Below are 15,071 nucleotides of genomic sequence, written 5' to 3'. Positions count from 1 at the left end.
CATTCAGGAGACGATCAGATGATCTAGTTTTAGCCCAAAAAATATCAGCTTTCCAAAAGGAAGAAAAGCATGGAAAAAAAAAGAGCAAAAACATACAACACCGAGGATTCCCCAGTGGTCACCCACCTGAGTACTAGTTCGGCCCTCACTGGTTTGACTAGGGGAGAGCGGACGGGATCCCGTATATTCCAGTGGGTATGGTCGTATGTGCCAGTCGTTGCCTGTCCGTTTGCTTGTATCGTCACGCCGTCAGACACAACAGACGGCTTGTTGGAATTGGACCCCTCAGCGGAATTGCGTGCCCACCACCATCATCGGAACAAAATCGGCGGCGGTCAGGAAAAAAACACCATGACTCAACCGCGATACCATCACCACCACATTGACGCGACCCAAGGCTCGACGGCCGCCCCGGCCGACTAGAAACCGCTAACGCCGGCCCCAGCACTAACCTTCCGCCCATGTCGCTGACCAACGCAACTGCCGCCGAGGCGGCCCGCGAGGCCAAGGCGGCGTCGCACGTACTGGCCACGCTCCCCGCCGAAGCCCGCAACGACGCCCTGACGGCCATGCACGACGCCCTGGCCGCGGCGCGCGGCGACATCCTGGCCGCCAACGCCCGCGACATGGCCCAGGCCCGCCGCGCCGCCGCCGACGGCAGCCTGAGCCCCAGCCTGGTGTCGCGCCTCGACCTGGGCCGGCCCGGCAAGTGGGAGGATATGCTCAAGGGCGTGCTCGACGTGCGCGGGCTCGACGACCCCGTCGGCCGCGTCTCGCTGCGCACCCGCCTCGACGACGGCCTCGAGCTCGAGCGCGTCTCGTGCCCCATCGGCCTGCTGCTCGTCATCTTCGAGGCCCGCCCCGAGGTCATCGCCAACATCGCCGCCCTGGCCGTCAAGTCGGGCAACGCCGTCATCCTCAAGGGCGGCCGCGAGTCCACCGAGTCCTTTGTCGCCATCGCCTCCGTCATCTCGGCCGCCCTCGCGTCGTCCCGCGTCCCCAACGCCGCCGTCCAGCTCGTCACAACCCGCGACGCCGTCTCGGACCTGCTCGCCCTCGACCGCCTGATCGATCTCGTCATCCCCCGCGGCGGCAACGAGCTCGTCCGCCACGTCAAGGCCAACACCCGCATCCCCGTCCTCGGCCACGCCGACGGCCTCTGCTCCGTCTACCTCGCCCCGGACGCTGACCCGGCCCTGGCCGCCGACGTGGTCGCCGACAGCAAGGCCAACTACCCCGCCGCCTGCAACAGCGCCGAGACCCTGCTCGTCGCCCGCGGCGCCCTGACCTCTGTCTTCCCTGCCGTCGCCGCCGCCCTGGCCGCCCGCGGCGTCACCCTGCGCTGCGACCCCGAGTCCAAGGCCGCCCTGCCCTCCCCCGACCCGGCCGCCCCCGCCCCCGCCGTGGTCGACGCCACCGACGCCGACTTCGACACAGAGTTCCTCTCGCTCGACCTGGCCGTGCGTGTCGTCGCCGGCCTGGACGAGGCCGTCGCCCACATCAACGAGCACGGCAGCCACCACACCGACGCCATCGTCACGGCCGACGCCGCCGCCGCCGAGCGCTTCATGGCCGGCGTCGACTCGGCCGGCGTCTACTGGAACGCCTCGACCCGCTTCGCCGACGGCATGCGCTACGGCTTCGGCACCGAGGTCGGCATCAGCACCAACAAGATCCACTCGCGCGGCCCCGTCGGCCTCGAGGGCCTCATGATCTACAAGTACAAGATCCGCGGCGCCGGCCACGTCGCCGCGTCGTACGGCGAGGGCGAGGGCAAGCGGCGCTTCAAGCACGAGCCCCTTCCTCTGTAGAGACTACAAAAGACGACAATGTCTGTCTGTCTGTTGGCATGAACATAGCTAGTCGAAAACGTATCCTTCTGCACAGCGGTGTGATATCATTGGCGTTACGGTTGAGATCAAGGTGGGGAAATGGCATTAGTGCATGATCTAGATAGAGAAAAAGGCCTCTGTTTACCATTTATAATACCAACACCTTCTGGGATACAAACGACCCCGGACGCAAAAGCCCGAAGAAAAAGAAAAGAATTATATGTACATACCGTGTGAAAACGTACATTAGAACCAAGACACGCGGACTAATAACAACAAACAATGGGTAATACTTGATTATTTCGGCTGAACCTTGACATCTAGGTAGTCCTCCGTCTTGCACAACAGCACTGAATCCATCTACAACACATCGCTGTTACTGGCTACTGCAACCCTATATCCCACGTTTAATCCTGCACGCTGTACAAACCGCACAACCAGGCCATCTGCCCTCATGCCAGCGGGTTCCAAAATTATGTAGGTCTATTCGTAATAAACGCCATTGCTACGATCAAAAGCGTCCCTGGGGCACGAACTCGCTTAGATTGTCCCCTTGGCTCACAACAATAAAATGAACGAAAAAAAGGACACGGATTCAACAACCTACCCAGCCGGCAATCGTCGTTGTAGCTTAGCAAGGAACCTAACTGCTCTTAGCTCAGATCGAATCCCGCGTTAGACGAGACCGCGTATCTCAGCTTATTCTTGAGAATCTCCAGCGTCGGGTAGCGAGGGAGCTTGAGAAGGTTGATACACGTGGCTGCACTGGGCAGACGTTCGGGGTCGCCACCACCGTCGCGTATGCTGAACAGCGGCTTCAGCTGAAAGAAGCCGAGGAGCGGGGCACGCGGGGTCGATGTGACATATTTGAGCACGTCACGGCGCTCCGAGTCCTGGAACTCGTGCATGGCCTGCCAGAAGAGGTCGATGGTGGGATGGTCCTTCCCATCGTCGCCAACCTCGTACACGCCGCTGTAGACGGTGTGCTTCCGAAGGTCTTCCAGGTCGATCTCGGACGAGTCGCCGCCGACCAGCCGCTGCAGCTCGCTCTGGTTGAACATGCACAGCCACGCGGGGTCAATGATGCTTCCCAGTCCGCGCAAGAACGCCCGCGTCTGCTGATACGGTTGCGCTACGAGCCGATGCCGTGCCACGTACGATATGTACAGCGGCCTGTTCTCGTTGGTCACCGCCACGTCCTTGCCGTTGGGCATCAGGTCCCGCGTTATCGTCACCGTCTCTTCGCCGGTTGCCGAGACCTGGTCGTTGATGGTAAAGTCCAGCTCGAGCTCTGATACGTCAGATTGCATGTTCTTGAGGCGCAAGAGGCCTTGGTACAGCTCCTCGTCCATCTCGCGCACGTCGTTGATGCTGGCCCGGTACCCCAGATCCGTCGCGGCTGATACCCACTTGAGCAGGAAGAAACCGGCAAAGGCAATGTCGATGAGGATCCCCTCATACATGCACTTGCCAACAATACGGCCCAGGAACTCGTACTGCTCGAGCAGTGTCTGCACCTGTAGGGTCCACTCGTCGCTTCCCTCAAGAAATCCCATGTCCCTCAGCGACTCTTGGAGTTGATCGAGCGAAGATGGGTTCGGGTACATGGCGTTCGACCCGTTGGCAACAAACAGGTTATGTTGGCTGCTGCCGAATGCCTCCGTTGTGATGCTTGTCAGGAATTCCTTGGTGACTCCGCCCCCATCGATGCCTGCCTCGATCGTGTCGAACTGGTCGACAAAGGTAATCTGAATTGGTTCCTTGAGACCATCTCCGAGCGGGTAGAACTGGTCATAGGCGTCGTCAAAAACATTCCCCCGCTTGATCTTGGCATGATGGCGGCCGATAACTCCTCTTGCGGGTATTGGGTCTCTGGAGCCTGCGCTGAGAACAAACTGGCGCCACTGGTCCGCGTCAACATGCCCGTGACGGCGCCGCTCCTTGTCGAGGTGGACAAACTGGCGGAATATCTGCACTCGCTTCTCGAAAGGTATAACAAACGGCATGTTGCGGAGTATCTCCAGCTTGGGCCCTATCACGGCCAGTGTCCTGTCACGCTGCAGCTTCTTCTGGCGGGTCTTGAACTGCTCAACCATGGCATGTCTCGACCGGCGTTGGCCAGCCCAGCTGAAAACCTGGTGGCTGCTGCTGCCGAGCATGTCTCCCAGCTCTTCATCCTCGTCGCTCACCTCCTCTTCGCTGTCGTTGCCTCTGATGTCATGCTGTCTCTGCTCCTCCAGCACCACCGCCGATAGGAAACTGTCCATGTCGAAGCGGGACGTCATGAGCCAGTGACCCGGCGGTAGAAACGGCCGACGCGAGTCTCGCTCGTATAGCATTCGTATGGTGGTGATGGCGATATTGCGGAACGCCTCAAAGTCAATCCCCGAGATCACAGTGAAGCTTGACGACACCTTGTCCCGCGTCTTACCCCTCGTCGGCGTCAGCCTGACAACATCATCTAGCGATTGCACAGCGTTTTCTGCCGTGCCCTCAACCTGCAGGAGGTCTGCCGCGTGATGGTACAAGGTGAAGCCGAGGTTTTTGAGGAAGAGCGACAGGTTTTCGAGATCACCCCGTAGGAGACTGCAGCCAGCCAGGCGAGGAGTGCCGCCCGTGGGAGTTCCAGAGATGCCACTGAAGAAATCCTCATCGTCCGTGAGTCGGAGAACGAAGACATAGAGCTCAAGGAAGAGCAGAACCGTCCGCCACTCGCGATCCCATGCCGAGTCCGTTGAGGATGTCTGGAAATAGGTCCGTTGCAGGAGGAAAGCGTGAGCCGACTTCTCGTCGCGGATAACGCGTGAGAACACGGTTGTCGTCTTGACGGCCTCCCAGAAAAATTTGATCGAGGGAAGCTTCTGCTTCTCGGACTGGCCCGCAATATCGGCCAGGTAAAGTCTCATTCGGATGTCGTCCCCACGACTTGGGAAGCAGCGAATCAGTGTTAGAATGTAGCCAGCTAGGATGCTAGCATCGCCTACGGGTTGTGACGACGTGGCTCCGTAGTTGCTTTGTCGTGTTAGTCATATACATTCAAAATAGAAGAAGGAAAAGGGTCCGGAAAATGTTGTGGGCGTTTGGAAAACATATGGCCAAGAAAGCGTGTGTGTGGTGCTTACAAGACGAATTTGCTTAGCAGATTGGAGATCTCGCCGCGCTCCACCAGAGACGACAGTTGCTTGGAAACGTAGTGAGGTAGCTGTAAGTTTGCAGTAGCTGCATCTGACCTAGGGGAATCCCGGGAGCTGAGAGGCGTGAAGCGAGTCCTTATTTCAGACGCCAGATTTGACAGCTGAAGATGCAGCGCCTTGGCGTATGCTGAGGTCTGGGAGGTTGCGGACTGGGCTCGCTGTATGTCGATGAAGCGAGCCAGAAGCCAGAGAAGGTTGTCCTTGGGGGCACTCGCCAGGGTACCGCCGGACGAGAATTCGTCCACTACCGCTGCTGATAGTCGTTCCGGCTCTATGCTCTCTACCAGCACCTTTGTGTGCTCCTCGACAGGCTTCAGGTCGGGCGAGGTAAGGAAGTAGGCGACAAAGGCTCGGTACGCTTTGGAAGCAATGATGTCTGCTTGGCGAGTCGGGCGTCAGTATGTGCACACAATGTTCAGTTTGTGCATGGCTCAGAGCTAGGTACTGACCTGATGGCACCCCCAAGGGCAACGAGATGGCGGCGAGGGGCAACCCGCTACAGTCATGGCCATCTAATTGTTCCTCCTTGATGATGTGGGCGAGTAAGGTGTAATAGGAATCAAGACTATCGGCCGCCGATTCTGGTCGTCTTTCGACAAGCAGCACCAACAGCTTTAGTAAGACCCCAACTTGGGCCGCGGGTTTCTCGGTCTTGATGGCGGTTGCCACAAGCATGCGGACTAGGCTCTTGAGCCTTGCCGTCGGGGTCTGTTCGGGGGAGAACACACCAGACTCGTCTTGGGCCAGATCCTCGGTGAACTTGGTGAGCCCTTCGTAGTCCTCCTCGTGGTCGGCACCGATGAGACTCGGAAGCAGCGGGAACGCGCGGGACACCCGTTCGCTGAGGCTGAGCGGGGGCTGGCAGCGGTACAGGTCGTTGAAGAGGCGGCGGCGCTCAGCCTGGAGGGCCTGCCTCTCGTGGTGGCCCCTCCATGTCCGTTGGATGTTTTGTGCAGCCCGCAGACGATCCCTTTCCTGTTGCCTCCTCTGGCGGTCAGCCTGGGCCTCGGCGACGGATTTGGTGGTGCCAGTTGAGGGCCCAGCGCCCCACGAGGTACCGGCGAAGGGGTCGCTTCGTTGGCCGCTGAGGTTGACGTTTCTCGGCCGCCGCGATGTGCCGGAGAATGTGGGGAACATGGTTGAAGAGGACTGAGGATGCTCGGCAGGAGGGGTGTGTGTACTGTCGTGCAGAGTCGTGCGATGAGCGAGGCCGTGCTTAGGTGCGCGGCAAGTTTGGGGTCGGCCGTAGGCCGCCGAAAGAGCTCAGCACACGGACACGACGGGCTAGGTAGCAGCTGATGATGGTGGGGGTCTGCGGCTAGGTACGCGGGCAGGGGTAGTCAGCTTTGGGATGACGGCAGCGCTTCTGAGAAGGAAGTTTGAGGCCCAAGTGGATACCTGGACTATTCTGTGGGTCTCTTGGAGTCCCTTTCCCGTCTCTTCTTGGAAAATATCATTGAAAATACCTCCAGATCTTTGTACGCTAAAGGTACCTAGCTTTCGAATATTCTAGCAGCAGCGTGATGCGACGGGCTACTCCCAACGCCACGCCTTAGTCACCCGCTTGTGCAGCTTGAGCCAGCGGCAACGCATAGGCACGTGTTCCCCATTACTCTTCGATGGGCTTTGAAAACAAGCGTGTTAGGTTTGTTGAAGGATGGATATATAGATGGAGCAGATACAGGACCCGACAGGAAAGCAGGTGGCGTAGGAAAGAAAAGACGAGCCTATAGTATAGACTGGGTAATGGGAACTCCAACAGGCTGCATATTTTTACCTCGAGCTATTTGGCTGCTATGCCATGATAAGACGGGCCACTTCGGCAGAGGGACTTCAGGCGCAAGTGCCACTGCCCGGACATGGGCGCGGCCAATGCCTATCCATCTTATACGTCAGATCACAAATGGGAGCCTGCCCGCCTGGGTTGGGTGGGTTGCAGGCCCGTCTTGTACCACGGCCAAAGGCCAGCACACCGAAGGCAACCGATAGAGTTTGTATTGCATTTTCACGGCGGCATCCATGGAATGTGTTTGGACACTTGGCAAACAAACAGCTTGGCGGGGGGATTGATCAGGCTGATGATTTAGAGGCGGCTTGGCAAACCCTTCACGCCGCAAGAGCAGCAGGCGCATTTGACGTTGGTGGCTCGGGCTGCTGGCACTGCGGCAAGCTCGGACGCGCCAACTGATCGTGCAGGCGATGCTAGGCTAACGGCTTCCTGCGCTAACTTTGTTGGCACCCTGCTCACCCCGCGGCTGTTGAGCACGCACACACGCCTCGCACCCAAACCCCAGGCCCCACCTGCCGCATCGCCAGCAAATTGCGACACGCAGAACAAAGAAAGTGGGTACGCTCCAAAAAAAAAACAGTCGGTTGATGGCCACCTTCGTCGAGAACCGCTCCTCCTCCTCAAACAAAGGGATTTCTTACCCTCACCAACTTTCCAAACAACCCCTCCGAGTTCAGTCTTGAAGTGCGACTTTTCGTACTTGAATGCTGTCCTCAAGCATCCTCTTTCTCATACCCCAAACCACAAAAAAAAATTGAAAATCACCCGAAAAAAACCCTTGACGGCCGTCGAGAGGAAAAATCGCAAACGTCCCAAACCAGGCAAAACGAAAAAAAAAATCGAAAACCCCCCCTCCAACGAAGGGCGACAAGAGTCTCTGGCAGCGCACCCTAGACATTCTACTTCTCTTTCATATTACAACCTCAACCGCTTTCAGCAGCTCGTCCTAGTCCGACGAGCATTCTCCTGCCAGACAGCCTTTGATCGCGAAGGTCGTCTTTGTTTCCCGCGCCACCTTCGTCATTTTCGCCAGAGGTGAGTTTCCTACTTAGCAACATCATCTCGCCCGCTTCGTCTGCGCGAATGGTTTTTTTCCTGGTCTTTTCACACATTCGCTGCCACTTCTTTCCCCCTCCTTGATCTTCCACAGTAACAAAAACCCCCTCCTCTTATCCACCAAAAACCTGTCTCCAACAAGCGGGGGCATTGCATGATCTCGCAGACCGCTCAATTCTCGTCAACACACCAGGTCAAACCCTTTTCCTGACTGACTCAAACAACCCATTCCCAGTTTTCCGGTTTCCTCGTCGAAAAAACCAACATCATGGCCGCTTCCGCGAACTCGGGCGCTGTCGACCAGCTTGCCGCCGACTTTGCCAACACCGGCCTCAATGGTGGTGACAAGGGCCCTGCCGTGAACACCAGCGTCGCTGGCTTCCCCGGCGATGAGGCCGACACCGCCGGCGCCACGCCGTCTTCTGCGGCCCCTCACCCCCAGGCTTCCGCCTCCCTCTACGTCGGCGAACTCGACCCCTCCGTCACTGAGGCCATGCTCTTCGAGCTCTTCTCCCAGATCGGATCGGTCGCCTCCATCCGCGTCTGCCGCGACGCTGTCACTCGCCGCTCGCTCGGCTATGCCTACGTCAACTACAACACCACCTCGGATGGTGAGAAGGCTCTCGATGAGCTCAACTACACCCTCATCAAGGGCCGTCCCTGCCGCATAATGTGGTCGCAGCGTGATCCCGCCCTGCGCAAGACTGGCCAGGGCAACGTCTTCATCAAGAACCTCGATGTCGCGATTGACAACAAGGCCCTGCACGACACCTTTGCTGCGTTCGGTAACATCCTGAGCTGCAAGGTTGCCCAGGACGAGCATGGAAACTCGAAGGGCTACGGCTTCGTGCACTACGAGACCGACGAGGCGGCGTCCCAGGCCATCAAGCACGTCAATGGCATGCTTCTCAACGAGAAGAAGGTCTACGTTGGCCACCACATCCCCAAGAAGGATCGCCAGAGCAAGTTCGAGGAGATGAAGGCCAACTTCACCAACATCTACGTCAAGAACATCCAGCTTGATGTCACCGACGATGACTTCCGCGCCCTTTTCGAGAAGTTCGGCCACGTCACCTCGTCCTCGCTAGCCCGTGACCAGGAGACTGGCAAGAGCCGCGGCTTCGGCTTCGTCAACTTCACCTCGCACGAGGACGCCTCCAAGGCTGTCGAGGAACTAAACGAGAAGGAGTTCCACGGCCAGAACCTCTACGTCGGCCGTGCCCAGAAGAAGCACGAGCGCGAGGAGGAGCTGCGCAGGTCGTACGAGGCTGCCCGCCAGGAGAAGGCGAGCAAGTACCAGGGTGTTAACCTGTACATCAAGAACCTCGACGATGAGGTCGACGATGACAAGCTCCGTCAGCTCTTCTCCGAGTTCGGCCCCATCACCTCTGCCAAGGTCATGCGTGAGACCCTCGCCGAGGGCGCTGACGAGCCGGAGGCCAAGGATGCCGCAGATGCCAAGGAGAACGTCAAGGAGGACGAAGAGGCCGCCAAGACTGAGGGCGATGAGGGCGATGCCAAGGCTGACAAGAAGCCGAAGCTCGGTAAGAGCAAGGGTTTCGGCTTCGTCTGCTTCGGCAACCCTGACGATGCCACCAAGGCCGTCGCGGAGATGAACCAGCGCATGGTCAACGGCAAGCCCTTGTACGTCGCCCTGGCTCAGCGCAAGGATGTGCGCAAGAACCAGCTCGAGGCCAGCATCCAGGCTCGCAACCAGCTCCGCATGCAGCAGGCGGCCGCTGCTGCCGGAATGCCCCAGCAGTTTATGCAGGCCCCGGTCTTTTACGGCCCCGGCTCGCAGCCCGGCTTCATGCCTCCCGCCGGAGGCCGTGGCATGCCGTTCCCTCAGCCCGGCATGGGTCTCCCGGCCGTCCAGGGCGGCCGTCCAGGCCAGTTCCCCGCCGGCTATGCTGGCCAGCAGGGCGGCCGTGGCGGTCTGCCCCAGCAGATCCCGCCCATGTACGGCATCCCCGGCCAATTCCCGCCTCAGGGCCAGTACCAGCCTAACAACCCCCAGTTCATTGCCGCCATGCAGCAGCTCCAGCAGTCGAACCTCACCGCTGGCCGTGGCGTGCCCGTCGCTCGCGGACCGGGCATCCAGGGTGGCCTCCCTGGAAGCATGCCCGGCATGCCCGGCGCTGCCAACATGCCCGGTTACCCTCCGAACGCTAGGCAGCAGGGCGCTGGTGCCGGTGCTGGCCGTGGCGCTGGTGGCCGCAACCAGGGTCCCGGTTTCGCCGGCGCCGCGCCTCAGGGCGGCCGTGACGCTGCTCCGGCCGAGGGCGCCAGCGTGCTCCAAACCCAGCTGGCGGCTGTTGGTAACAACCCGGGCCAACAGAAGCAGATTCTTGGAGAGGTCATCTTCCCCAAGATTCAGGCTATTCACCCTGAGCTTGCCGGAAAGATTACGGGCATGCTCCTTGAGATGGAGAACGCGGAACTTGTCGCTCTGTAAGTCATATTCCCCTCCCTAAAAAGCCCCAGCCAGGCCCAACAACTAACCCGGCACACTGCAGCATCGAGAATGAGGGCTCCCTGCGGGCAAAGGTTGACGAGGCGCTGGCGGTGTACGACGATTATGTCCGTGCCCAGGGTGGCGAGGCCGGCGACGCTCCCGGCCCTGCCAAGGAAGAGAAGGCCGATGCCAAGGCCTAAACCTCGCAGCCCACACATTCCTTGACGATAGCGATATTTGCGGATGGCCACTTCTTTTCGCAGATGATACCATGCATTTCATATCGCATCCTTTACGTCTTTTTGATGCCGATGACTTTTTCTTTTGCCCATGGTCCTTGAGGGCTGCAAATCATGGGCTGCAACCGAGCTGAATACAGAGTAACCCCAGTCAGATCTTTGAGACGATATGGGGGACTCTCGTCGGCAGTTGCAGCAGCATTCACCATGTACTGATAGACTTTTTTCCCCGGGGGTCACATTTCTCCTTTGTGTTGGTTTTTGTCTTTTCCATTTTTTCTTCCTAATCAGAAATTGGGCAGAAAAGGGAAGGCGCGGTGGTGGCTTGGGGCACTGTTCACCACATATTCTGGTGGACAGCGACGTCTTTCCCCCTCGAACGGCGTTTAGGGGTTGCGGGTTTGTCTTGACTGGGCTGGACTTTGCTTGCTTTCTACACAGGACTGAATACCCCCAAGAGGCAGCTTCCCTCTGCATCTTATCCTGTCTCCACGGTTCTGAAGCTAGGGGTTCCTTCGCTTAAACAGAGTCGGGCGACGATGATGGTTCATGAAGGAATAGTTGACGTGCGCATGATGGGTTTTGCTTCGGTTGGGTGGCTAGCCTAATAGAGGAATCCAAAAGTTTGTTCATTATGTAAATTGACCGTGCCTGGGTTGAGAGTGGGATGTGGGCGTCACTTTTTGTTGCTCTCAGGGCTGAGGAATCCAAGCCCTGACGCTTCTCGGCTCAAAAGAGGCGTGCGTCGAACGAGGAGAGAACTATCGACGGCTGACAAGAACAGACCATGCACGATGATATTGATGATTGCTCCTCAGTGGTAACCCCTGTCACCCTCTCTCTTGCCCTGCCTATTTAATTCATCTCACGCATACACGATCGTAAACCCTGAACCGTAGAGCCATTCCCCGAGACTCCCCGAGACTCCTCGAGACACGCCTAACCCCCATCACGCCTCTATAGCGATTAAGCGCAAGGATTATGATACAAGAAGACTGTGGAGGGAGTGGCTATTGCGAGACGCCGAAAGCAGTCCCCGTTTAAGTATATAAAAAAAAGAAGTTGGAAGAAAATAAAAGTCATGTCTAACGCCGAATCCAAAAAAAAAAAAAAACTAACAAAGCAGATGCTAGTGAAGCCCGAGTGATGGAGCAGAGTAGCGCTACGAGCTATTCGCACAGAGTGATAGCTATGCCCCCTTCCCATCCTGCCTGACTGGGCCATTCCTCCAGATCAAGAGGGACCTAGACGAGTTCCTACCGCGGGCCAGCACGGGCCTCGTCCTCGATGGTGCGCCTCCCCGCCTCGGCGCCGCCGCCGCCGCCGTACAAAATCTCCATAAGCTTGCCCTTCTGACGGACGCGGACGGCGTCGAGGTAGCCGCCGGCGTCCTCGAGGCCGCGGATCTGCTCCTCGAGCGAGAGGGTGGACGAGTTGACGGAGCGGACCAAAGGCGAGACGAGCTTGCGGCGGAGCGCCTCGAGGCTGGCCTTGAGGGCGAGCAGACGCTGGTTGTGCTCGACGAGGACGCCCTTGTTGCGCACCGTCTTGTCGCGCACGTTGCGGAGCAGCACCGCGTTGCGCTCGTACTTGCGCACCCGCCCGGCATCGGGCCCCAGCAGGCGAGCCCAGAGCGAGCTGAGGAGGTCGGCGTGCTCCTCGTCCTGCGCGTTGGACTCGCGCGCCACGGCGCGCGCCAGGTTGAGGAACTGCCGGTCGACCGCCTCGAAGAGCGCAAAGAGCGCGAGGCTGTGCTGCAGCTCGCTGGCGATGGCCTCCTCGAGCACGCCCAGGAACTCGTTGAAGGTGCGCTGGATCGTCGCGCGCGTCCGCTGCGGGCCCGACATCCCCATGACCGACGTCACCACGGAGCCCATCTTGGTCGGCTCGCCTGCCGAGTTCTCCAGCACGCCCACGTTTGAGAGAAGGTTGTGGATGTTGTCAAAGGCCGATGAGATGAGGGCCTGTGTCGGTTTCTGGTTCAGCTGCGTGAGCTCCCTACGTGCCCAGTCCATGACAATGAGGATGCTAAGCTCAGGGTTAGCATCCCATCGCAACACGGAGCAAATGAGAAAAGCAAGGATGCAAGGGCTCGTCGTCGGCTCCACTCACCCGTCAACATCACCATCCACATTAGCAAAGAACTTTGTCAGCTCGACAGCCAGAGTCTTGAGGCTGTCACTCAGGTCGTCGAGCTCCTTGACGATGATTGGCGCCGAGGTCATGTTGCTGGACCGGACGCTCTCGCCGAGATCCCAGACGGCGACGCCCGTGGCCTGGAGGTCCCCAACCTGCTGCGCCCCGTTCTCTGAGTAGTATATCAGCGGTTCAAAGGCCCGCGCGATGCCCGCCACCTTGACAAGGTCCGGGACAGGTCGAGGCTCGGCGGGAGTGAACAGGGAGCGCATCAGACCGAATGATATCAGTGCCGCTGTCACAGACAGGAGCGTCCGCAGCCAGCTCCCCGTTGCGGCGGCATATCTTGCGCGAAAGAAGCTGAGTGCATTTTCAATGGGCGCTGTTTTTTGTTGCACTTCTGCGCGGACTGCGAATCTTATATCTAACCATTGCAAGTGGAAGCCTGTTAGTCGGGCTGCTCAAGGACGTCTCGGACGGATTACAGGGCCAAGAGAAAAAGGCCAGGGGAGAGGTTACGTGCAGTTGTCTGGAGTCTCTTCTTGGGGGCGCAGGTTGGAGCTGTGGGGGCCGGCAGCTCTGCCATGTAGCGAGCGCTGCTGCAGCTGCTCCTCGACCTTGGTCGCCGTGGTGTTGGTGTGGTTGGCAAAGTCCCGATCTGGGCTCCGCCCCTTCTCGGGACTCATGGACCCCATCGGCAGCCTCGTCCTGATAGCCTGCTCGAGGAGCTCTGTTTCGTTCCCGTCGATGCCGTCGTGTTGTCCCAGGTCCAGATCGTCGTCAAGATCCAGTGCTGGCGACAGGCCGCGCGATATGGGGCTCATCAGCCTCCTGCCGGTCAGCGTGTGTGCGTCGCCGCCGCCGCCGCCGCCGCCGCTGCCGGCGTCGGGGGTGCGCCAGAAGCCGGACGAGCGATCACCGTTTCCCAGGCGCCTCCAGGCGGGCGGGCTGAAGCCGCCGTTCGAGACGCTGTCGGTCATCAGGCTCTCGACGTCGGCCGCCTCGCTTGGGCGACTCGAGAAGGCCGAGTGCTGCAACGGCCCGCCGCCCGGGCGAGCCCGGGCGAGGTCGGCGAACCTCGTCGCCGTCCCGTGGCTGGGCGGGGAGGATGGCTGCTCGAAGTCTCGTAGCGAGGCGTCTAAATGATCCGTCGGATCCATCCCCATCGTTCTTCCTGCTGCTGCTGCTGCTGCCACCGCTAGTGCTGGAGCGCGGGCGCTGGCGGCGCCGGTGCTGGTGCTCGCGCTGGTCGTCCGGGTGGATGTCGTGGAGGACCAGGGCGGTGCGGTCTGCCAGGACCAATGGCAGGTCCTGGAGGAGGTCGATGGGGCCGATGGCGGGCACCGCGGGCAGTGGTTTTCGGGCGCGGGTGTACCCGACGACGTTTGCGGTGGGTGGGGGTTCGAGCGTCGCCTTCTTGGAGCGGAAGAGGAGGCCCGGCAGACGAAAGGCCAGGGTCGGGAGGTAAAAGGATAGAAATACCAGCGCCAGAATAAGAGAGGCCAAGAAGGTGCTCGGTGCAATGTTCACAGTCAGGAGCGACACGTTATTGTTAACGGTTAGGAGTGACGGCATCGTCCGACTGACAATGGGCGACAGGCCAGGGGGGGGGCGGGCGAGTGAAAGAGGAAGGGATGAGTGAGGAGGAGGATGCAGAAGAAAGTGGGTCGCAGCCGCCAAAAACAGAGGGACCTCGAGCGCGAACAAACCACGACAAACAGACGGGAGACTTTCTTGCCACCAGAGACTCGGATCGACGCTTAGCCATTTGTGAATGGCATGCGCAGTCGCCCCGGAATGGGGGAGCAGCTCCCTCATGTTAAAGGGCGGAGAGGGGCTGAATTCAAGAGGCTGGGGCCACCTGCGCGCAGCCAATGGCGTGTCCGTCCTCCCAAGGGACCGGCCGTTTTGGAGACCACACCACCAGCCCCATCACCACTTCCCCCCCCACCTTCGAGTCAGCCAATGCCGGCGGGGAAGGTCCGTTTTTATCGTTGGGGTGGGTGGGGACGGGGGAAGGGGGGGAGCTTGACGTGGACGAAGAGGATTGACCGTATTCGCTCGCAAGCTCTGACAGCTGACCTACCAAATAAGGGACTGAGAGAAAGGACGAGTCTAGAGTGGCTTCTATGCGCGTCGCGGGAACGGCGAGTAGCGGCTGGTGGAAACGCGCCGGCACCAAACAAGAAACAAAAAGCACGCGGCGGCCCCGCCACGAGGGGTCCCCTCTCTTGCGCCAGCGGGGTTGCCGCGACGGTTGCCGTGACGGTTGCCGCGACGCCGGGGCCTGGCGCTGTTATGGAGGTGGGGTTTGATGGATCGCGAACCAATATATCGTCCAAGCATAAATCGCCAGCTGTGTACCGTTCC

The 15,071-nt window shown here is 59.5% G+C and overlaps 4 protein-coding genes and 1 non-coding gene across 5 annotated transcripts; 2 read left to right on the top strand and 3 right to left on the bottom strand.

The window, feature by feature from the left end:
• Positions 1-89: 89 nt before the first annotated feature.
• Positions 90-205, bottom strand: GGTG_20273. Its single transcript, XR_653005.1, has one exon. It is a non-coding gene; the product is annotated as a 5S ribosomal RNA (ribosomal RNA).
• Positions 206-242: 37 nt separating this feature from the next.
• Positions 243-2,206, top strand: GGTG_00550 (glutamate-5-semialdehyde dehydrogenase). Its single transcript, XM_009218300.1, has one exon. It carries the CDS (start codon positions 462-464, stop codon positions 1,809-1,811), a length of 1,350 nt encoding a protein of 449 aa, XP_009216564.1. The 5' UTR covers positions 243-461; the 3' UTR covers positions 1,812-2,206.
• Positions 1,955-6,461, bottom strand: GGTG_00549 (hypothetical protein). The gene is made up of 3 exons (XM_009218299.1): positions 5,476-6,461; positions 4,955-5,402; positions 1,955-4,844 (listed from the first exon to the last, which is right to left on the bottom strand). The coding sequence occupies exons 1-3, from the start codon at positions 6,161-6,163 to the stop codon at positions 2,486-2,488; spliced, it is 3,495 nt and encodes a 1,164-aa protein (XP_009216563.1). The 5' UTR covers positions 6,164-6,461; the 3' UTR covers positions 1,955-2,485.
• Positions 6,415-11,206, top strand: GGTG_00548 (polyadenylate-binding protein). Its single transcript, XM_009218298.1, has 3 exons — positions 6,415-7,850; positions 8,107-10,322; positions 10,388-11,206. The coding sequence occupies exons 2-3, from the start codon at positions 8,140-8,142 to the stop codon at positions 10,524-10,526; spliced, it is 2,322 nt and encodes a 773-aa protein (XP_009216562.1). The 5' UTR covers positions 6,415-7,850; positions 8,107-8,139; the 3' UTR covers positions 10,527-11,206.
• GGTG_00547 (hypothetical protein) lies at positions 11,143-14,488 on the bottom strand. Its single transcript, XM_009218297.1, has 3 exons — positions 13,225-14,488; positions 12,678-13,125; positions 11,143-12,593 (listed from the first exon to the last, which is right to left on the bottom strand). Exons 1-3 carry the CDS (start codon positions 13,865-13,867, stop codon positions 11,822-11,824), a joined length of 1,863 nt encoding a protein of 620 aa, XP_009216561.1. The 5' UTR covers positions 13,868-14,488; the 3' UTR covers positions 11,143-11,821.
• Positions 14,489-15,071: the final 583 nt, after the last annotated feature.

The sequence above is a fragment of the Gaeumannomyces tritici genome, assembly GCF_000145635.1.
Source record: "Gaeumannomyces tritici R3-111a-1 unplaced genomic scaffold supercont2.1, whole genome shotgun sequence".
Lineage (NCBI taxonomy): Eukaryota > Fungi > Ascomycota > Sordariomycetes > Magnaporthales > Magnaporthaceae > Gaeumannomyces > Gaeumannomyces tritici.
The sequence above is the reverse complement of the archived record's forward strand: the minus strand, read 5'-3'. Positions and strand labels throughout refer to the sequence as shown.